General features: G+C 54.4%; 1 protein-coding gene across 1 annotated transcript in view; it reads left to right on the top strand.

Annotated features, from left to right (window-relative positions):
- Positions 1 to 14,141, top strand: part of CRAMP1L (Crm, cramped-like (Drosophila)) — a 62,492-nt gene extending 48,351 nt beyond the window's left edge. The window contains exons 13-20 of the mRNA XM_011957475.1: positions 1,300 to 1,381; positions 2,300 to 2,404; positions 2,649 to 2,827; positions 3,569 to 3,634; positions 4,177 to 4,408; positions 5,215 to 5,379; positions 7,148 to 7,293; positions 10,148 to 14,141. Coding sequence (XP_011812865.1) covers positions 1,300 to 1,381; positions 2,300 to 2,404; positions 2,649 to 2,827; positions 3,569 to 3,634; positions 4,177 to 4,408; positions 5,215 to 5,379; positions 7,148 to 7,293; positions 10,148 to 10,312 — 1,140 coding nt within the window. The 3' untranslated portion in view covers positions 10,313 to 14,141. The remainder of the gene's footprint in view (positions 1 to 1,299; positions 1,382 to 2,299; positions 2,405 to 2,648; positions 2,828 to 3,568; positions 3,635 to 4,176; positions 4,409 to 5,214; positions 5,380 to 7,147; positions 7,294 to 10,147) is intronic.
- The last annotated feature ends 388 nt before the right edge of the window (positions 14,142 to 14,529 follow it).

Genomic DNA, 14,529 nt, shown 5'->3' with positions numbered 1-14,529 from the left:
AAATCCACTTTCTGTCTCTATGGATTTGTCTGTTCTGGGCATTTCCTATAAATGGGATCGTACAATATGTGTTCTTTTCCACATCATATTTTTGTAAATAAAGTTTTACTGGCACACAGCCATGATGATTCATTTCTGTACTATCTACTGTTTTCCACACGGGCACGGTTAAGTATGGCCCCAAAACCTCAAATATTTCCTACCTGGCCCTTTACGGAAAAAGTGTGTCAATCTCTGCTATGAAAAGTGTAGCCTTTGGAGTGAAAGTTCACGCTACTAGGCTGCAGCGTACCGCTGTCTCTAGTAGCACCTCCTCTCCAGTCTCTCCGACGCCGGTGTCCTGGGGCATTTCCAAGGGTCAGGGAACTGCAGCGGCACCCCAGAGGCCGAAGTGCCTCAGACGCTTGTAGGTCGAGAGACACTTCTGTCCGTGTTTTCTCTGGATCGCTAGCAGTTTCAGTGATGAGCACGGTTTCTCAGATGGTAGTCCTTGTCACTCAAACCTGCTGTAGCACATTGGGCCTAATTATTCACACACAAAAGCCCTGTGAAGGAGCACTTCATGCCCTTTGGTGCCTGCGTGTTACAAGCAGTGACTTTATTTTCCTTACCCCATGTGTGAGGAAGCCCAGAATTGGGGGTGTCACTCATAAAAGTCCATGTCCAGTGGTTATAAACAGGTTTATATGACTAGTTGCATTCCAGTCAAATCCAGAAGAAAGTTCTGGATTAAAAGTGGATCAGGCCGGGCGCGGTGGCTCACACCTGTAATCCCAGCACTTTGGGAGGCCGAAGCGGGTGGATCACCTGAGGTCAGGAGTTCAGGACCAGCCTGGCCAACATGGTGAAACCCCGTCTCTACTACAAATACAAAAATTAGCTGGGCATGGTGGTGAGTGCCTGTAATCCCAGCTACTTGGGAGGCTGCAGCAGGAGAATCACTTGAACCTGGGAGGCAGAGATTTCAGTGAGCCAGGATTGCACCACTGCACTCTAGCCTGGGTGACAGAGCAAGACTCCACCTCAAAAAAAAAAGTGGATCACTGTGACATTCCTCCAGTTTTCCCTGGGAAAGGTTTGATTACCTGGGTTTGTTTCAGAGAGAACCTAACTGAGGCTTGGGGTGCACAGGTCCTAACCGTCTGGGACGGTCCCAGGCACCCTGCGTCGTCGGCTCTGGAAGAAGAGCCCCACCTGGCTATGCTGAGCACCCTCTTATTTGGGACATTCCTTTGTAACTGGGAGTGACTTTTTGGCGTGGGAGTTTGATCACCTTGATTGTTTACCATTTTCCCGCAGAGAACGCTGCTCCCTAGACCGTCGGAAAACCAGTCCCACAACGTTTGTTCCTTCTCCATCCTGTCTAACTCTTCTGTCACTGGTAAGGACCCTGAGCTTTCTTGGGGTAGCTTGTCCCTCCTCCTCACATGAGGGCCCTGGCTTTGGAAACAATGGGTGCTTATTTCCATGGCTTGTTTTCAGGCATTCCTTTGTTCATTCTACCGACAAACACCTAGTGTGCCCTATGTCTATGTGCTGGGCCGCAGGCTGCAGTGGCGGGCGGGGCGGCTAGTCCAAAGGGTGTCCTTCGTCTGTGGCCTCAGATGGCCTTGTGTGAGGCGCTTGGCTTGGTTCGAGTTGCATCTCTTGTCTGCTCTGTATACGTAACGTCTTGTCAGCCGTTTTATGTAGTGGATGTGTTCTTGGTGTGTATGGATTATGCTTCCACCAGTCTGTACATTCAGTGGGGGCCTTGGCTCCTTGCAGTAGATCTTACACAGGGAGAAACCTCTAATGAAGCACATACTGTGACTTCCCTTTTCTACCAGTGTTGACTTCCACCTCTCTCCCTGACTTACCGCAAGACACTTACAGCTGTCGATTGCTTTTTCTCCTGCCTACTTGTCAGTTTTCAACTGTGGAAAGCCTGGCAAGATAAAACCAAATTGCAGTGGCAGCATCTGAGTCCAGAATCTGATGCTCTGACTGCCCCGGGGCCTGTACCTCAGCTCGGGCTTGTCACCCTTACAGAGCCCTTTCCACAGGGTGGCAGTGGTGATCGCAGCCTTCCAGTAGCTCCTGGGAGGCACAGTGGTGGGTGCCAGAGCTTGTGTCACTTTGGGGGCCTGTGTGACCTCTGACTCCTCACATTAGCATTTGGAATGTTCAGTGGCTTCCAGCTTGGCTCGGCTCCCACACTCCCAACAGTGGCTGTACAGGAAGCCCGCTGTGGCCCCATCCTGCTGTGAGGGCACGGTGGGCGGGCTCGACATGTCTGCTTTTGCCCTCGCCCTCGCAGGGAGAGGTTCGTTCCGGCCCATCCAGTCTTCTCTGACCAAAGCAGCTCTGTCTCGGCCGATCGTGCCCAAGGTCCTTCCACCCCAGGCCACGAGTCACCTGGCCAGTAAGTCTGTACCTGCATGGCCACAGCCACTGAGTGAGCCTCTGAGGGATGTTTTTGTGACCAGGTTTTTTGAATGTCTTCTTCTCCAAATCATAATGTCTCATTACCCTTCACCGAGAACGTCTAAGCCCTTGGCTCTTGCATTGACATGAGGTGTGAGGGAGAAGCTGTTCCCCGCGCCCTCTTGGGACATCTCATGGGTTGTCAGTAGAGCAGAGAAGTGCAGCGTCCTTTTTGTTGCCAGGTGCTATCGACTTAGCAGCTACGAGTGCCGGCATCCTCTCTGGGAACCCCCTCCCTGCCTTGGACCCCGAGGGCTTGTCTGGCATCTCTCCACTGTCTTCAGACGAGGTGGCGGGTGCCATCTCGGGGCAGGACTCCGCTGGAACTCACCAGGATGGAGACGCCCTCCCCGCCGTGGGGGTGAGTATGCTTAGAAGGGCTTTTCGGCATTACCACCAACTTCTGGTGTGGACACCAAAGCCGTGGGGCTGAGATCACCCTGGACTCCAGCTCTGCCTTTGGAGGAGAGTCTCCGGACCAGGGGTGCCGTGGCGTGAGCAAGCTCTGTGTAGTACAAAGCAGGAGAGGCGTCGAGAGCCACTGAAGAAAAGTTGGGGGCAGGCTTGCCATGTGGCACTGGAGAACCCAGAGCTGAGATGGTGTGGAAACATAGCTCTATCTGAGAGTGACTGTAACCAAGCTGGCAGCAGCGAGCCCACAACACTGCTCGGACCCACTGAGCATCCCTTTCATCTGGGAAGATAGCAGCCTGCATGGCCTTGGCCATTGCTCCTTTATGAGGCTCCAAGCGCACCTGGCTTCTCTGGCCTCCCATGGCCACTTCAGAGCTGCCCCAAGGAGGGTGAGGTGGGCTGATGCTGTTAAGACTCCAGGGAGCCCAGCCCTGCCTGCTACAAGGTTGACTTCCTCATAGGACTTTACTTGACCCTTGGAAGCAACAAAAACTTGCAAGTACAGGACCCACACCTGAAAGTAGCCTTTCAGCGTTTTCAACCTTAGACTCCTGTCCGTTTACTGTCCCTCTGCTGTTAGGAGGCCAGGGGGAAGGAACACCTCTTTTTCCGGAACTCTGTCGCGGGCGAGGGTATGGGTGGCATCTGGTGCACCCTGCAGCTGCTCATGGGCGTGCTGTTCCTGCAGGGCTCCGACCCGTTCGTCAGCATCCCTTCGAGGCCTGAGCAGGAACCAGTGGCAGACGGTTTCCAGGTAGAGTGTGCTCTTGGGCTGCTGGGCAGAGCAGCTGCCCCAGGACTCCCTCCAGTGCCGTGAGCTGCCACCTGCAGTCATGCCGTGGCCTGGCTTCTCTCCTAGATTGTGCAGTGGCTTTGCTGTTCTTCTGCCTGCTGGGCCAACTGCCCAGGGTGGATAAACGAATACAACTGTCCGCCACCTCAGACTTCCCTGCTCCCCTCTCTGAGGCAGGCTGTTTCAGACCCAGCTCTGGAAGAACTCAGCTTTCTGGGAGGAGGAGGCTGTCAGCTAGTAACTCCCCCAGCCCCCACTCTCTTTCTGGCAGCAGTCAAAGTAGGTTCAGGTCACTGCAACCTGACCTTCTGACTCTGCCATACTGAGTGTTTTTGGGAGAAATAAATTCCCCGAGTGTGTTCCTGAGTTGGAGGGAGGAGGTGACTGCAGCGCTCGTCACCCTGTTGATTTGCCACAAGCTAGGAGACTAAGCTGGCGTTCCCTCCCTTGTCGTGGGTTCTGGTAGACCTGGTTGTGTCTGAAAAATACCTGTCTCCCAGCAGGGCTCGCCCGTTCTGTCCTTATCTGAGCTGCCTAAGGGCCCTCTCCAGAATGGCATCTCCACACCGTTGTCCTCGTCAGAGAGCTCCAGCACCCGGCTGTCTCCACCAGATGTCTCTGCTCTGCTCGACATCTCCCTGCCCGGCCCGCCTGAGGATGCGCTGTCACAGGGCGAGCCTGCCACACACATTAGCGACTCCATCATAGAAATCGCCATCAGCTCCGGTCAGTACGGTAAGGGCAAGGCGGCCTCACAGCCCTTCCTGTCATCAGGTGTTGATCTCCTGCCCCAGTGTCTGCCACACTTCCTAGGATATTCCAGTTTTGTGATTTTTACGAATTGAAAACCTGCCACCTACAAGGTGCTGTCTGGCTCCGGCAGGGACGTTGCAGGTGGATAAGGTACCTGTGGGACCTGAGACAGCTGATGGCCTGGTAGGCTTGCTCCTGACCTTCAGGCCAGACAGTGGGATGGCCCCCAGGCGCTCTTCAGCCTGGGGATCACACAGTATTTTCCTAGTTGATCTTGAACCTGAGCAGGCAGCCTGCGGGTCTTGCACAGCTTATGAAGCAGTTGGACTGGCCTTGTGGGCTTTGGTCTCACCTGCTGTCTGGGACAAAGCTCCTGGGAGCAGTGGTTTGTTGCTCACTGGTGTGACGCAGCCTGTGGGTTCAGAGAGTTGTGAGTTCAGTGTGTCAGCATGAAGTCTTGGGCAGATCACCAACTTGTTGAACCTCCCTTTCCTAAGCAGTAAGTTGAGAATAAGGTACAGCTCCCAGGGCTGCTGTGGGTGCCATGAGGTGACTCACGTGGAATCTGTGGTGGCCACTGCTGTCACCTTCGCTCTGTGCTGCGCCCTTCCGCCCTGCAGAGCTATTCTGCAGATGCTGTGCTCCTTACCTGCAGAGCCATGCCATCTATCTGGTTCAGCAGGGCAGAGCCCTGCGGCCCTGCTGCCTTCTCCGTGGTGGACTGGAGGAGCGAGGTGCCATTCACTGCCCACAGCAAGGCGTTTCTGATCTGGGGTCTTGGTTGGCAGGTGAAGGGGTCCCTCTTTCTCCAGCAAAACTGAACGGCAGTGACAGTTCCAAGAGCCTTCCCTCCCCGTCCAGCAGCCCGCAGCCACACTGGATCGCCTCTCCCACCCACGACCCCCAGTGGTACCCCAGTGATTCCACCGACTCCTCGCTCAGCAGCCTGTTTGGTGAGTGTATGGGCAGGGCTTCTGTCTCCTTTCCCAGAGCAGGGGCTGGGGTCGGTGGGACGCTGGATTCTCACTCTACTCAAACTCCCACGAGGACTGTTGGCTTGTTCACTTCTCAAGTGTTTGTATTTTTCTGAGTTAATATTTTTGGGTGTAATTTACATGTGGGTGTAACACATTTTTAGTGTACAGTTCACCAAGCTGTGGCAAGCACGTACAGCCTTGTAACCCACAACCCAGTGGAGACCTAGAATCTTCTCGTGAGCCCAGATGCTGGGTTCTGTGTGCCTTCCCAGTCTGTTCAGGTACCTGGCCGCTCCCCACTAGGGTTCTCTCGAGGGTTCTCTCTTGGCACTCTCTTGGCTCTTCTCTTTCTGTGGTCAGTAAGGTATTCAGAAGTGGGTGGTCCAGCTGCCACCTGGCACATTCTTGAATACAGATTGGAGAGTTCAGAGGACGTGTTCATCATCCTACCGCACTGTCCGTTTGCCCACTGGGTAGCAAGTGTGGCGGGAAGGGGGTGCAGTAGGCAAAGACACACCCTGCTGCTGTTGCCTGCCCAGAGAGAGCTCCGGTTAGGATATCTGGGGTCTTCGTGCCCACAGTTGTACGGGGCCAGGGCTTGCGGCTGGGCACATCAGGCATGGTGGGCACCGTGCCTGACAGCCCTGAACCGTTGGGCACTTTGGGTCTGGGAGGTGCTGGGAGGGACCCGCACCCTGCAAGCGTTTCCTTTTGTCGCATGTAGCAGTGCAGATGTTTCGACAGTCACATGTGAATCATGAAAAACTGGAAACAGGGCAGGCATAGTGGCTCATGTCTGTAATCCCAGTACTTTGGGAGGCCGAAGTAGGAGGATTGCTTGAGGCCAGGAGTTTGAGACCAGCCTTGGTAGCATAGAGAGACCTCGTCTCTACAGAAAATTTTAAAATGAGCCAGGTGTGGTGGTGCATGCCTATAGTCCCGGCAAGTTGGGAGGCTGAGGTGGGAGGATTGCTTGAGCCTCTGAATTCGAGGCTTCAGTGAGCCATGATCATCACTGCACTGTAGCCTGGGCAAGAGTGAGAGCCTGCCTTAAAAAAAAATTAAAAGGCCGGGCACGGTGGCTCACGCCTGTAATGCCAGCCCTTTGGGAGGCTGAGGCAGGCGGATGGCAAGGTCAGGAGATCGAGACCATCCTGTGAATGGTGAAACCCTGTGTCTACTAAAAATATAAAAAATTAGCTGGGTGTGGAGATGAGCTCCTGTAGTCTCAGCTACGCGGGAGGCTGAGGCGGGAGAATGGCGTGAACCCAGGAAGCGGAGCTTGCAGTGAGCCAAGGTTGTGCCACTGCACTCCAGCTTGGGCGACAGAGCGAGACTCCATCTCAAAAAACAAAAAAAATTAAAGTTGGAAACAACCTGCATGAGACTAGTCACACAGAAGAAAGTATGGGAGTGGGGGATGGCAGTGAGAGTGAGAGACGGTGATGGGGGTGGGGGTGGGGGTGGCGGTGAGAACAGGAGACCGTGGGACTCATGGAAAAGGTGTACCTCTGTATGCATGAAGGCGTGTTAAACGAGAAGAGCTCATCACGGCGTGTTGAATCTCTCGGAAGCTCTTTGCACAAGTCTGTGGATTGGGGCCGAGGCCGGGGCCGGGGCCAGGGCCGGAGCTGGGGTTGGGGCCGGGGCTTGGCCTGGCTGCCCCCAGCCTCAGGACCCTTCTGCTGGACTGGTCCAGACCAGACAGGGTTCAGGGTGTTTTCCTCTGGCCTTTTCTCTGCAGCAAGCTTCATCTCCCCAGAGAAGAGCCGCAAGATGTTGCCAACTCCCATTGGGACCAACAGTGGCACCTCCTTGCTTGGCCCCAGCTTGTTGGACGGAAACTCGCGGGACTCATTTGTGTCCAGGTCCCTGGCTGATGTCGCAGAGGTGAGTGCATTGACCTCACAGCTGCACCTGGCCACCACCCCTCGTGCCAGGGGTTGCCAGCACTCTTCCTGCACACCTGTGGGTTAGTAAGAGCTGTTTGCCAAGAGTGGAAGATAAGGAGACAGCACGTACACACTCGGGTCCCTGACTACTGAGAATGGAGAGATCTGGGGGTGCTAGGCTGGCTCTCGTCCCCACATGCAGAATGACAGACTTAGTCACAGCTGAGTTCTGCAGGTCTCTGAACTGGGAGCCCTGGTCTGGCGGGTAGAGCAGGGTCTCTGAAGGCAGCCAGAGCCAAGTGGGGATGTCACCTGTCCTTCACTGGCTGTGAGATGCTGAGGTGCAGGTACCATGGTGGAGGAGTAAGGGGTGGTTGCAGCAGTTGTGTTGTAGGTGCTCCCATCCTAACAGCAGGACCTTTGAGCAGTGTCTCTGTGTCACATTGAGCTGCGGTGCAGGGGAGCTGAGACGGGCTCTGCTGTCCTCATGCTTCTCCCACGCCCAGGGTAGTGATAGGAGGAGTCACTGGGGCAGGTTCTTGATGCAAAGGCGAAACGTGGTTTGTGACTGTCCTCTTTTGGCCAGGTGCAGCGTCCCTCTTGTTGTTGGCCAGGCCATCTGGTTGTAGCCCCCAAGGCCTCCACCACATGGTTTGCATGGCATTCGTGGGCAAGTCAGGCTTGCAGGGTGAAGACAGGCCCGTTTCACTGTGATGTACGGTGCAGAGTGGCAGGTGTGTGAGCAATTGTGTGAGGGCTCTATGGACAGAGAGGGAACTCCAGGTCCAGGAGATCGCCTACATGGGCTTAGCCCGTGTGAAAGTCCTGGAGCAGCATTCCCCAAATCTAGTCCCCACAATGTTGGGACATTGGTAGGTGTTCCTTGAGGATTTTGTAGGCAGATATTTGAGGGAAACCCTGGATCCAAAAAAGCTCAAAACACCTGTTTCTCACGGACACCTCCGCTACCCAGTATCCAAATGAGAATCGTGACTCTTGAGATGATGAACTCATGGGCAGGCTTTGGAGAATTCCAGGCCAAGCCGTAGTATGATATGACTGAAAATTTTGGCCAAATAATACACATAGACACAATTAATAGAGCAGACCCCCATCCCGCAGCGTGTGGCGTTTCTCAAACCTGCTCGGCCCCAGAGTCATTCTCCAGAGCACGCCTTGGAGTCTGGTGTTTCCCGAGAAGCTGGTCTCTGCCTCTTCCTGTGTTTGTGCGCATGTTCCTAAGTGCTGGACTCTGCGGAGACGGGCCTTGTGTGCGAGCCCTGAGGCAGCATGCCAGGACCTTGCTGCTGAAAGGACGGGCCACAGCCCAGTGACAGGAGCCCCTTGGAGTCAGAAATGTAGAGTGTTAGCCTCACCCCAGTCAGAATTTGCACCTTTAATAAAATCCTGGACAACGGATGGCACATGGGAGTGAGTAGCGGAGAAAGGGTGCAGTTAGTATTTGTGAAACGCTGCCCGTTGTGAGTAATGCAAACACGTATTCACCTGCAGAAAGAGCAAGTCAGCATTTAACATGGAATTTTCCCTAGAGCCCTCCACTCAGAACGTGAGTGTGTTTGTCAGCAGATCGTCGTCCTCTGGAAGGATGGTCTGAGGCATTTGTGGATGAAAGGGCTCGTGTGAAGGGGAGGGGCGGGGGTAGAGCTGGGTGGCCCTGGGATGAAAGGGGTGGGAGCTGATGATGGACACACAGGGGAAGGAGAATTACTCTTTGCTCTGCTTTTGAAAACAAATGTTAATTTGTCTGACATTTCCCATAATAAAAGCATAAAATTTCATTTACGCCATAGCTCTACTCAGAATTTTCCAGACTTCTTGCATTCACGGTGTCATGCAGTTCATTAAGGAATATTTTCGCAGGGTCTACTGTGTGCAAACAATGGCCTCTGTCCTCATGAGGCTTCTGCTCTAGAGCAGGACGCAGATGATAAGCGGTGAAAACGGCAATTCCACGTGTTTGCTCATGGGACAAGATCCTGGCGCTGAGGCTCCTGTCTATCTCAGCTCCATGCTGCCCCACACACTGTGTCGTGGCCACCACCTTGGTTGTACTTTTCAGTCAAAGCCTTTTCCTGTCTCAGGGAACATGCCTGTTGCTTCTTTAAAAAGGAACGTTCTCCCCACGTGTCCTCATGTCTCTGACGGGAACATACTCCCCACATGTCCTCAGGACCGATGGGAATGTGTCCTTACCCCATGTCCTTGGGACTCCGACGGGAACGTGCCCCCACCTGTCCTCATGTCTCTGACGGGAACGTGCCCCCACCTGTTCTTATGTCTCCTGACGGAACGTGCCCCCACCTGTCCTCAGGTCTCTGACGGGAACGTGCCCGCACCTGTCCTCATGTCTCTTGACAGGAACGTGCCCCTCACCTGTCCTCATGACTCTGTGGGTTTTACCCCACCTCCAGCTCGGGTCCCAGTCCCTGGAGCACCCTTTCTGGCGCCCTTCCCCCGGCACACTCCCTCCCCTCACTCTGCTTCTGTTTCCGTAGGCTGCCCCCAGTCCCTGTGTCTGCTGCGTACTTTCTGTCTACCTATTGGGTGACTTCCCCCTTAGGTCTCATGGTGGGCAGGGGGGACCAGCACCCTCATCCCAGCCATCAGATGTGCCAGGCACACCATAGGTTCTCTGCAAGCACTTATCTAAAGATTGTGCGGGCAGGTAACAGGTGATTCTGAAATTCTGCACAGAGCCCTAGGCTGCCATCCATGGCTAGGTTCCTATGGCAGGAGTTGACAGGAGCTTCTCGTCCTGTGTAGGGACCCGCCCTCCACTGAAGGGCCAGCCAGTCGCAGTGACTTGCTCTTCCTGTCTCCTCTTCCTGCAGGTTGTGGATTCCCAGCTGGTATGCATGATGAACGAAAACAGCATTGATTACATTTCTCGGTTCAACGACCTGGCCCAAGAGTTGTCCATCGCTGAGCCTGGCCGCCGAGAAGCTCTGTTCGATGGTGGTGGAGGCGGCCCAGCTGTCAGTGACCTGTCCCAGTGACCACATGTCCTGGTGGCGGATAAAGCCCTCTTCGAGCTAGAGAAAAGTAGATCAAGCCCAGCAGCCCCAGAAGATGGTCTGAACAGAGGCGTCTCTGCAGCCCAGACTGCAACAGGCAGGAACGTGGCCACAGAGCTGCTTCCCTACAAGCAGCAGGCAGCGGCATCCAAGGAGACTAGGACGAATTCCTGGGAAGGGCCAGCGTTAGAAATCACTGTGGTGCTAGAGCCGTTCTTCACCACGCCCATGTTAGGGTCTGCATAGTGATCCCATTTCAGCCCGTCTCTGCCTCGATCGTTGTGTTGGACATTCCGGTGGCATTTCCTTCTGAGACAAGGGAGTATGTGTGCCTTGGTGTAGTTGCTGTGCACTAGGAGCTGTGATCTCCCTCTCTGCGGGGAGACCCCAGCCCCTGCTGCTTGCTTTCTGCCAAACCTGTGCCATTCATCAGCTGTGCCCTCTGTGGACTGTAACGGGCAGGACAGTCGGACGTGGCCTGGGCTCGTGCCGGTGGTGTCACACCCCAAGGCAGCGAGCGCGCGGATGCCGATCGCAGGGCTGCTGCGGAGTCCTGGGGACCTGGGCTGGTGCCTCCCCTCCCTAGAGGTTTTGTTCGGACTCTTACCAGGGAGTGGGGGCAGGAAGAGTCCTGTACTGTGCAGGTTGTGTGGACTTTACCTGGGACCCTGCTACGCTGGTTGAAAATGTTTTTCTTGTGTTTTAAGGGTTAGGAGACATGGAAGAGGAAGAACGAAGTCCCCTGTGTAGCTGGTTTCCTTCCTGTGTCCCTTTGCAAGCTTCCAGGTGGTCTGAGGTGTCGTTCTCCCTCCTGGGTTGACCCTTAAGTGCTAATGTGATCACAGCGAAGACTTTCCTGATAAGTTCTTAAATTCGATGTGTGACCGTTTGGCACTTGAGACAGATCTGCCTCTGCAGGGAAAGAGTCTCTCGCGGGCATTGGTGTGGGCTTGCCAGACATACGTGTTCAGTCCCTTGCATACCTTTGCCTTGAGACTTCTGCGTCTCCTTCCCATTTGGGACACCCAGACGAGGGCCCAGACCTCTGGATGCGGTCAGACCTCTCCAAATGTATGCCTTAGTGGTGGTCTCCCTTCTTGCGCCCTCTCGGGTCACCAGCGTTCCTACTGCAGACAGCCCGACATCCAGTCTTTCCCCAGGACAGAGCTAACAAGGGCCCCTTTGCCTTCTCAGCCTCAGGAGTTCCAAGCACATGAGTCACCGTCCAGCTACATCCAGTGTGGCCTGGAGCTGCTACAGAGGTGTTGGGCAGGCCATACCTGTGCCGCCATCTTTCCCCTCCTGCCTCATTTCATCCCCCGCGGCATCCGGGATTGATTGTGCTTTCCTAACCTACTTGGACCTACTCTCTCTCCTCCCCACCATTCCTCTTCCCCGACACGTAGCACGCAGCGGCCCTCAAGGCCAGCCCTAGCCCCTCCACTGCTTCTCTCCCCGTCCACAGTGGAGAAGGTGAAAAGAGGAGGGAAAGGTCTTTGGTGCGGACAAGCAGGTGGATGCCTCTGTCCTGCAGTCTCACCAGCCCACCACAGCCACTGTAGACCACAGGCAGGCCCTGCACTGCACCAATGGGAGGACGTGGAGAGGACAGTGGACTTCCAGGCAAGAGCTTCCTTCTTTTGTCTCACGAGTTTTTCTTAGAGCTCTTGCCTGAGCTGGCTTTCCTCCTTCAGCCCTTGGCATGAGATCTTAAGCAAACAGTCCCAAACCTCTTGGGGGTGAAAAAAGAAACGTGGTGCCCCTTGATTGGGAGAGAGACAGCAGTGTTTGAACCACAGCGCTTGTGTTTTGTGCTAAATATACCAGCTTCCGAAATTAGCATCTCATTGAGCCAGAGAAGACAAGGAGATCTCCCTCTGTGTATCTGGCTTTGCTGCGTCTCTAGAGGGTTAGGATACCAGGCTGAGTTCAGACCACTGCTAGCTTTCTCATACTCCCACAGGCTGGACCAGGGATGCCAAGTCCTAACAGCACTGAGCTGCGTGCGCTTTTGCCAGGGACAGGAGGGTTTGTGAACTGCTTGTCAGGGCACCTTTTACCCCCTGACAGCTAAGTGGGGTGAAGTTTTGGAGGTCAGGATCTGCTTTTGTAGGCTCTTTAGACAGCACCTACCACTTGGTGCTCCAGCGTGAACTCGTCGGAGCAGCCGACTGCAGCCATTGCCATCCAGTGGGGAGATGGGTTAGGGAGGAGCACGGGCTGACTCATCTCCTGTAATAAAGCTGACAGAGTTCTAGAGGATTCTGCCTTTCTATTAACTAGACAGGTGATACGCATTTCCTTGCCACATTAAGGGAAAATGGTGTCATTTGTTGCAGGAAAACAATGGATGCATTTTCTCCTGGCCTAAATGAATATTTGTGTACAAACATAGGCAACTGTTAAAGGCTAGAATTTTCAAAAGATCCAAACAGAGACTTCCTGCGTCTTCTGCCTTTTCAACAGAAGCAGTGATCGTCTCAGTGTGAGCCAGTGGCTTCCTTTGTGCATTTGAGCATGCTGTAATTAAGATGAGCTCAGTTTCTTAGAAAAAGCTTTCCCGAATCCCTCTTTCGTTGTCTGGGATCTTGGATCTTTGCTGATTCGCCTTTTCTGGAGATTGGGACAGAGCATCTGTGGTCCAGGGCAGTTAGTCCTCTGGCCTTGATGGTGGTGTGGATGTGTGTGATGAGCAGGCACTGCGTGCCTCGGGATGCCTAGTTCGTGGCTTCCTGGCTGTTCTGTCCTTCTGTATCTTGTAGCTGTAGGGTGCCAGCTCAGGTGGGGGGTCTTGGCGGCGTTTCTGTGGTTGGCCTTCTTGCTTTGCCGTGCCTCCAGGTTCTGGGCATGAGAGGCCATGGCCTCGTTTCTGGTGGATAACCTCTTTTCTTTAATTAGATCACAGCATTGAATTCAAAATTTCTTCTGCAAAGAAAGTTGTGGGGCATAAGACACCGGGAACGAGGGAGGAGGAAGACAGTTGTGTTTTCTCTTTAAACCTTGAACTCTAGCCGATGCATTTGTCAGGAAATTTGACACTTTGTGTTAAGAAAACAAGGAAAGAGGCCTGGCACAGTGGCTCACGCCTGTAATCCCAGCACTTTGGGAGGCTGAGGTGGGTGGATCACCTGAGGTCGGGAGTATGAGACCAGCCTGACCAACATGGAGAAACCCCGTCTCTACTAAAAATACAAAATTAGCTGGGCGTGGTGGCGCATGCCTGTAATCCCAGCTACTTACGGAGGCTGAGGCAGGAGAATTGCTTGAACCCCGGAGGTGGAGGTTGCGGTGAATCGAGATCGCGCCACTGCACTCCAGCCCGGGCAACAAGAGCGAAACTCGGTCTCAAGGAAAAAAAAGAAAGCAAGGAAAGAGTAATTTACAACCAAGGAAAGAAACCCACAGCACAGCCTTCGCGGCTGTCGGGGCTCTCCTGACATCACAGTGGCTGCGTGTCCTTGGGGTGGGTGAGGTGTGGGGAGCCAAGCCCCTGGCCCTGCCTCCCGCGCCCCGCCCCGCTTCTCTCCCTTCTCGGTTAAGCCATAGCGAGGCCTCCGCTCGTTTCAGATGTGAATTTGTTTTATAGATTATAAATATGCATATACAGTGTATGTATAAAGCAGAATGCCTGCCTTTCCTGGTTATTTTTTGTACCATATTGTAAATTATATTATTTATTCTTTACCAATTTTGGGAATAAAAGGTGTTTTGGTTATTTAATATAATAAGAGCTGTTAAACTTCTGTTTAAATTTCCAGTTCAACTTGTAAATGTTTTTATTGTGCATAAATACATACTAATGTTGATCTAAGGCCTGTCGTTTGTGCCTGTTCTTCAGGGCCTCGCGCCTGTGCGGGCCGTCCCTGGTCGGCAGGTGCGGCCCAGGTGAGGCCCGGCGATCGGCGCGCGGGCTCCCCCAGGCCGGGCTTCCTCCCGAGGGCGCGGCCGCCCCAGGGCCCGCCCAGCCCGCCGCCCAATGCGTGCTCCCAACTCCGCGAGCGGCGTCGCCTTCCCCAATGGGCTGCGGGCGCGGCGCCGGCCGTTCAAAGCGTAAGTAGTCGGGGGGTGGGCGTCAGGGACGGGGCGGTGTCCCGATAGGCTGCGGAGGGATGATTGGCGTGTTGGCGCCCAATGGGCGCTGGCGGGCGGCCTTGGGTACCTGTGCTGGGCGGGCGGGAACGGCGCGCGGCGAGCTGAGG

Source organism: Colobus angolensis, unplaced genomic scaffold (genome assembly GCF_000951035.1).
Source record: "Colobus angolensis palliatus isolate OR3802 unplaced genomic scaffold, Cang.pa_1.0 Scaffold443, whole genome shotgun sequence".
NCBI lineage: Eukaryota > Metazoa > Chordata > Mammalia > Primates > Cercopithecidae > Colobus > Colobus angolensis.
Note: the sequence above shows the minus strand (reverse complement) of the source record. Positions and strands in the feature narration are given on the sequence as shown.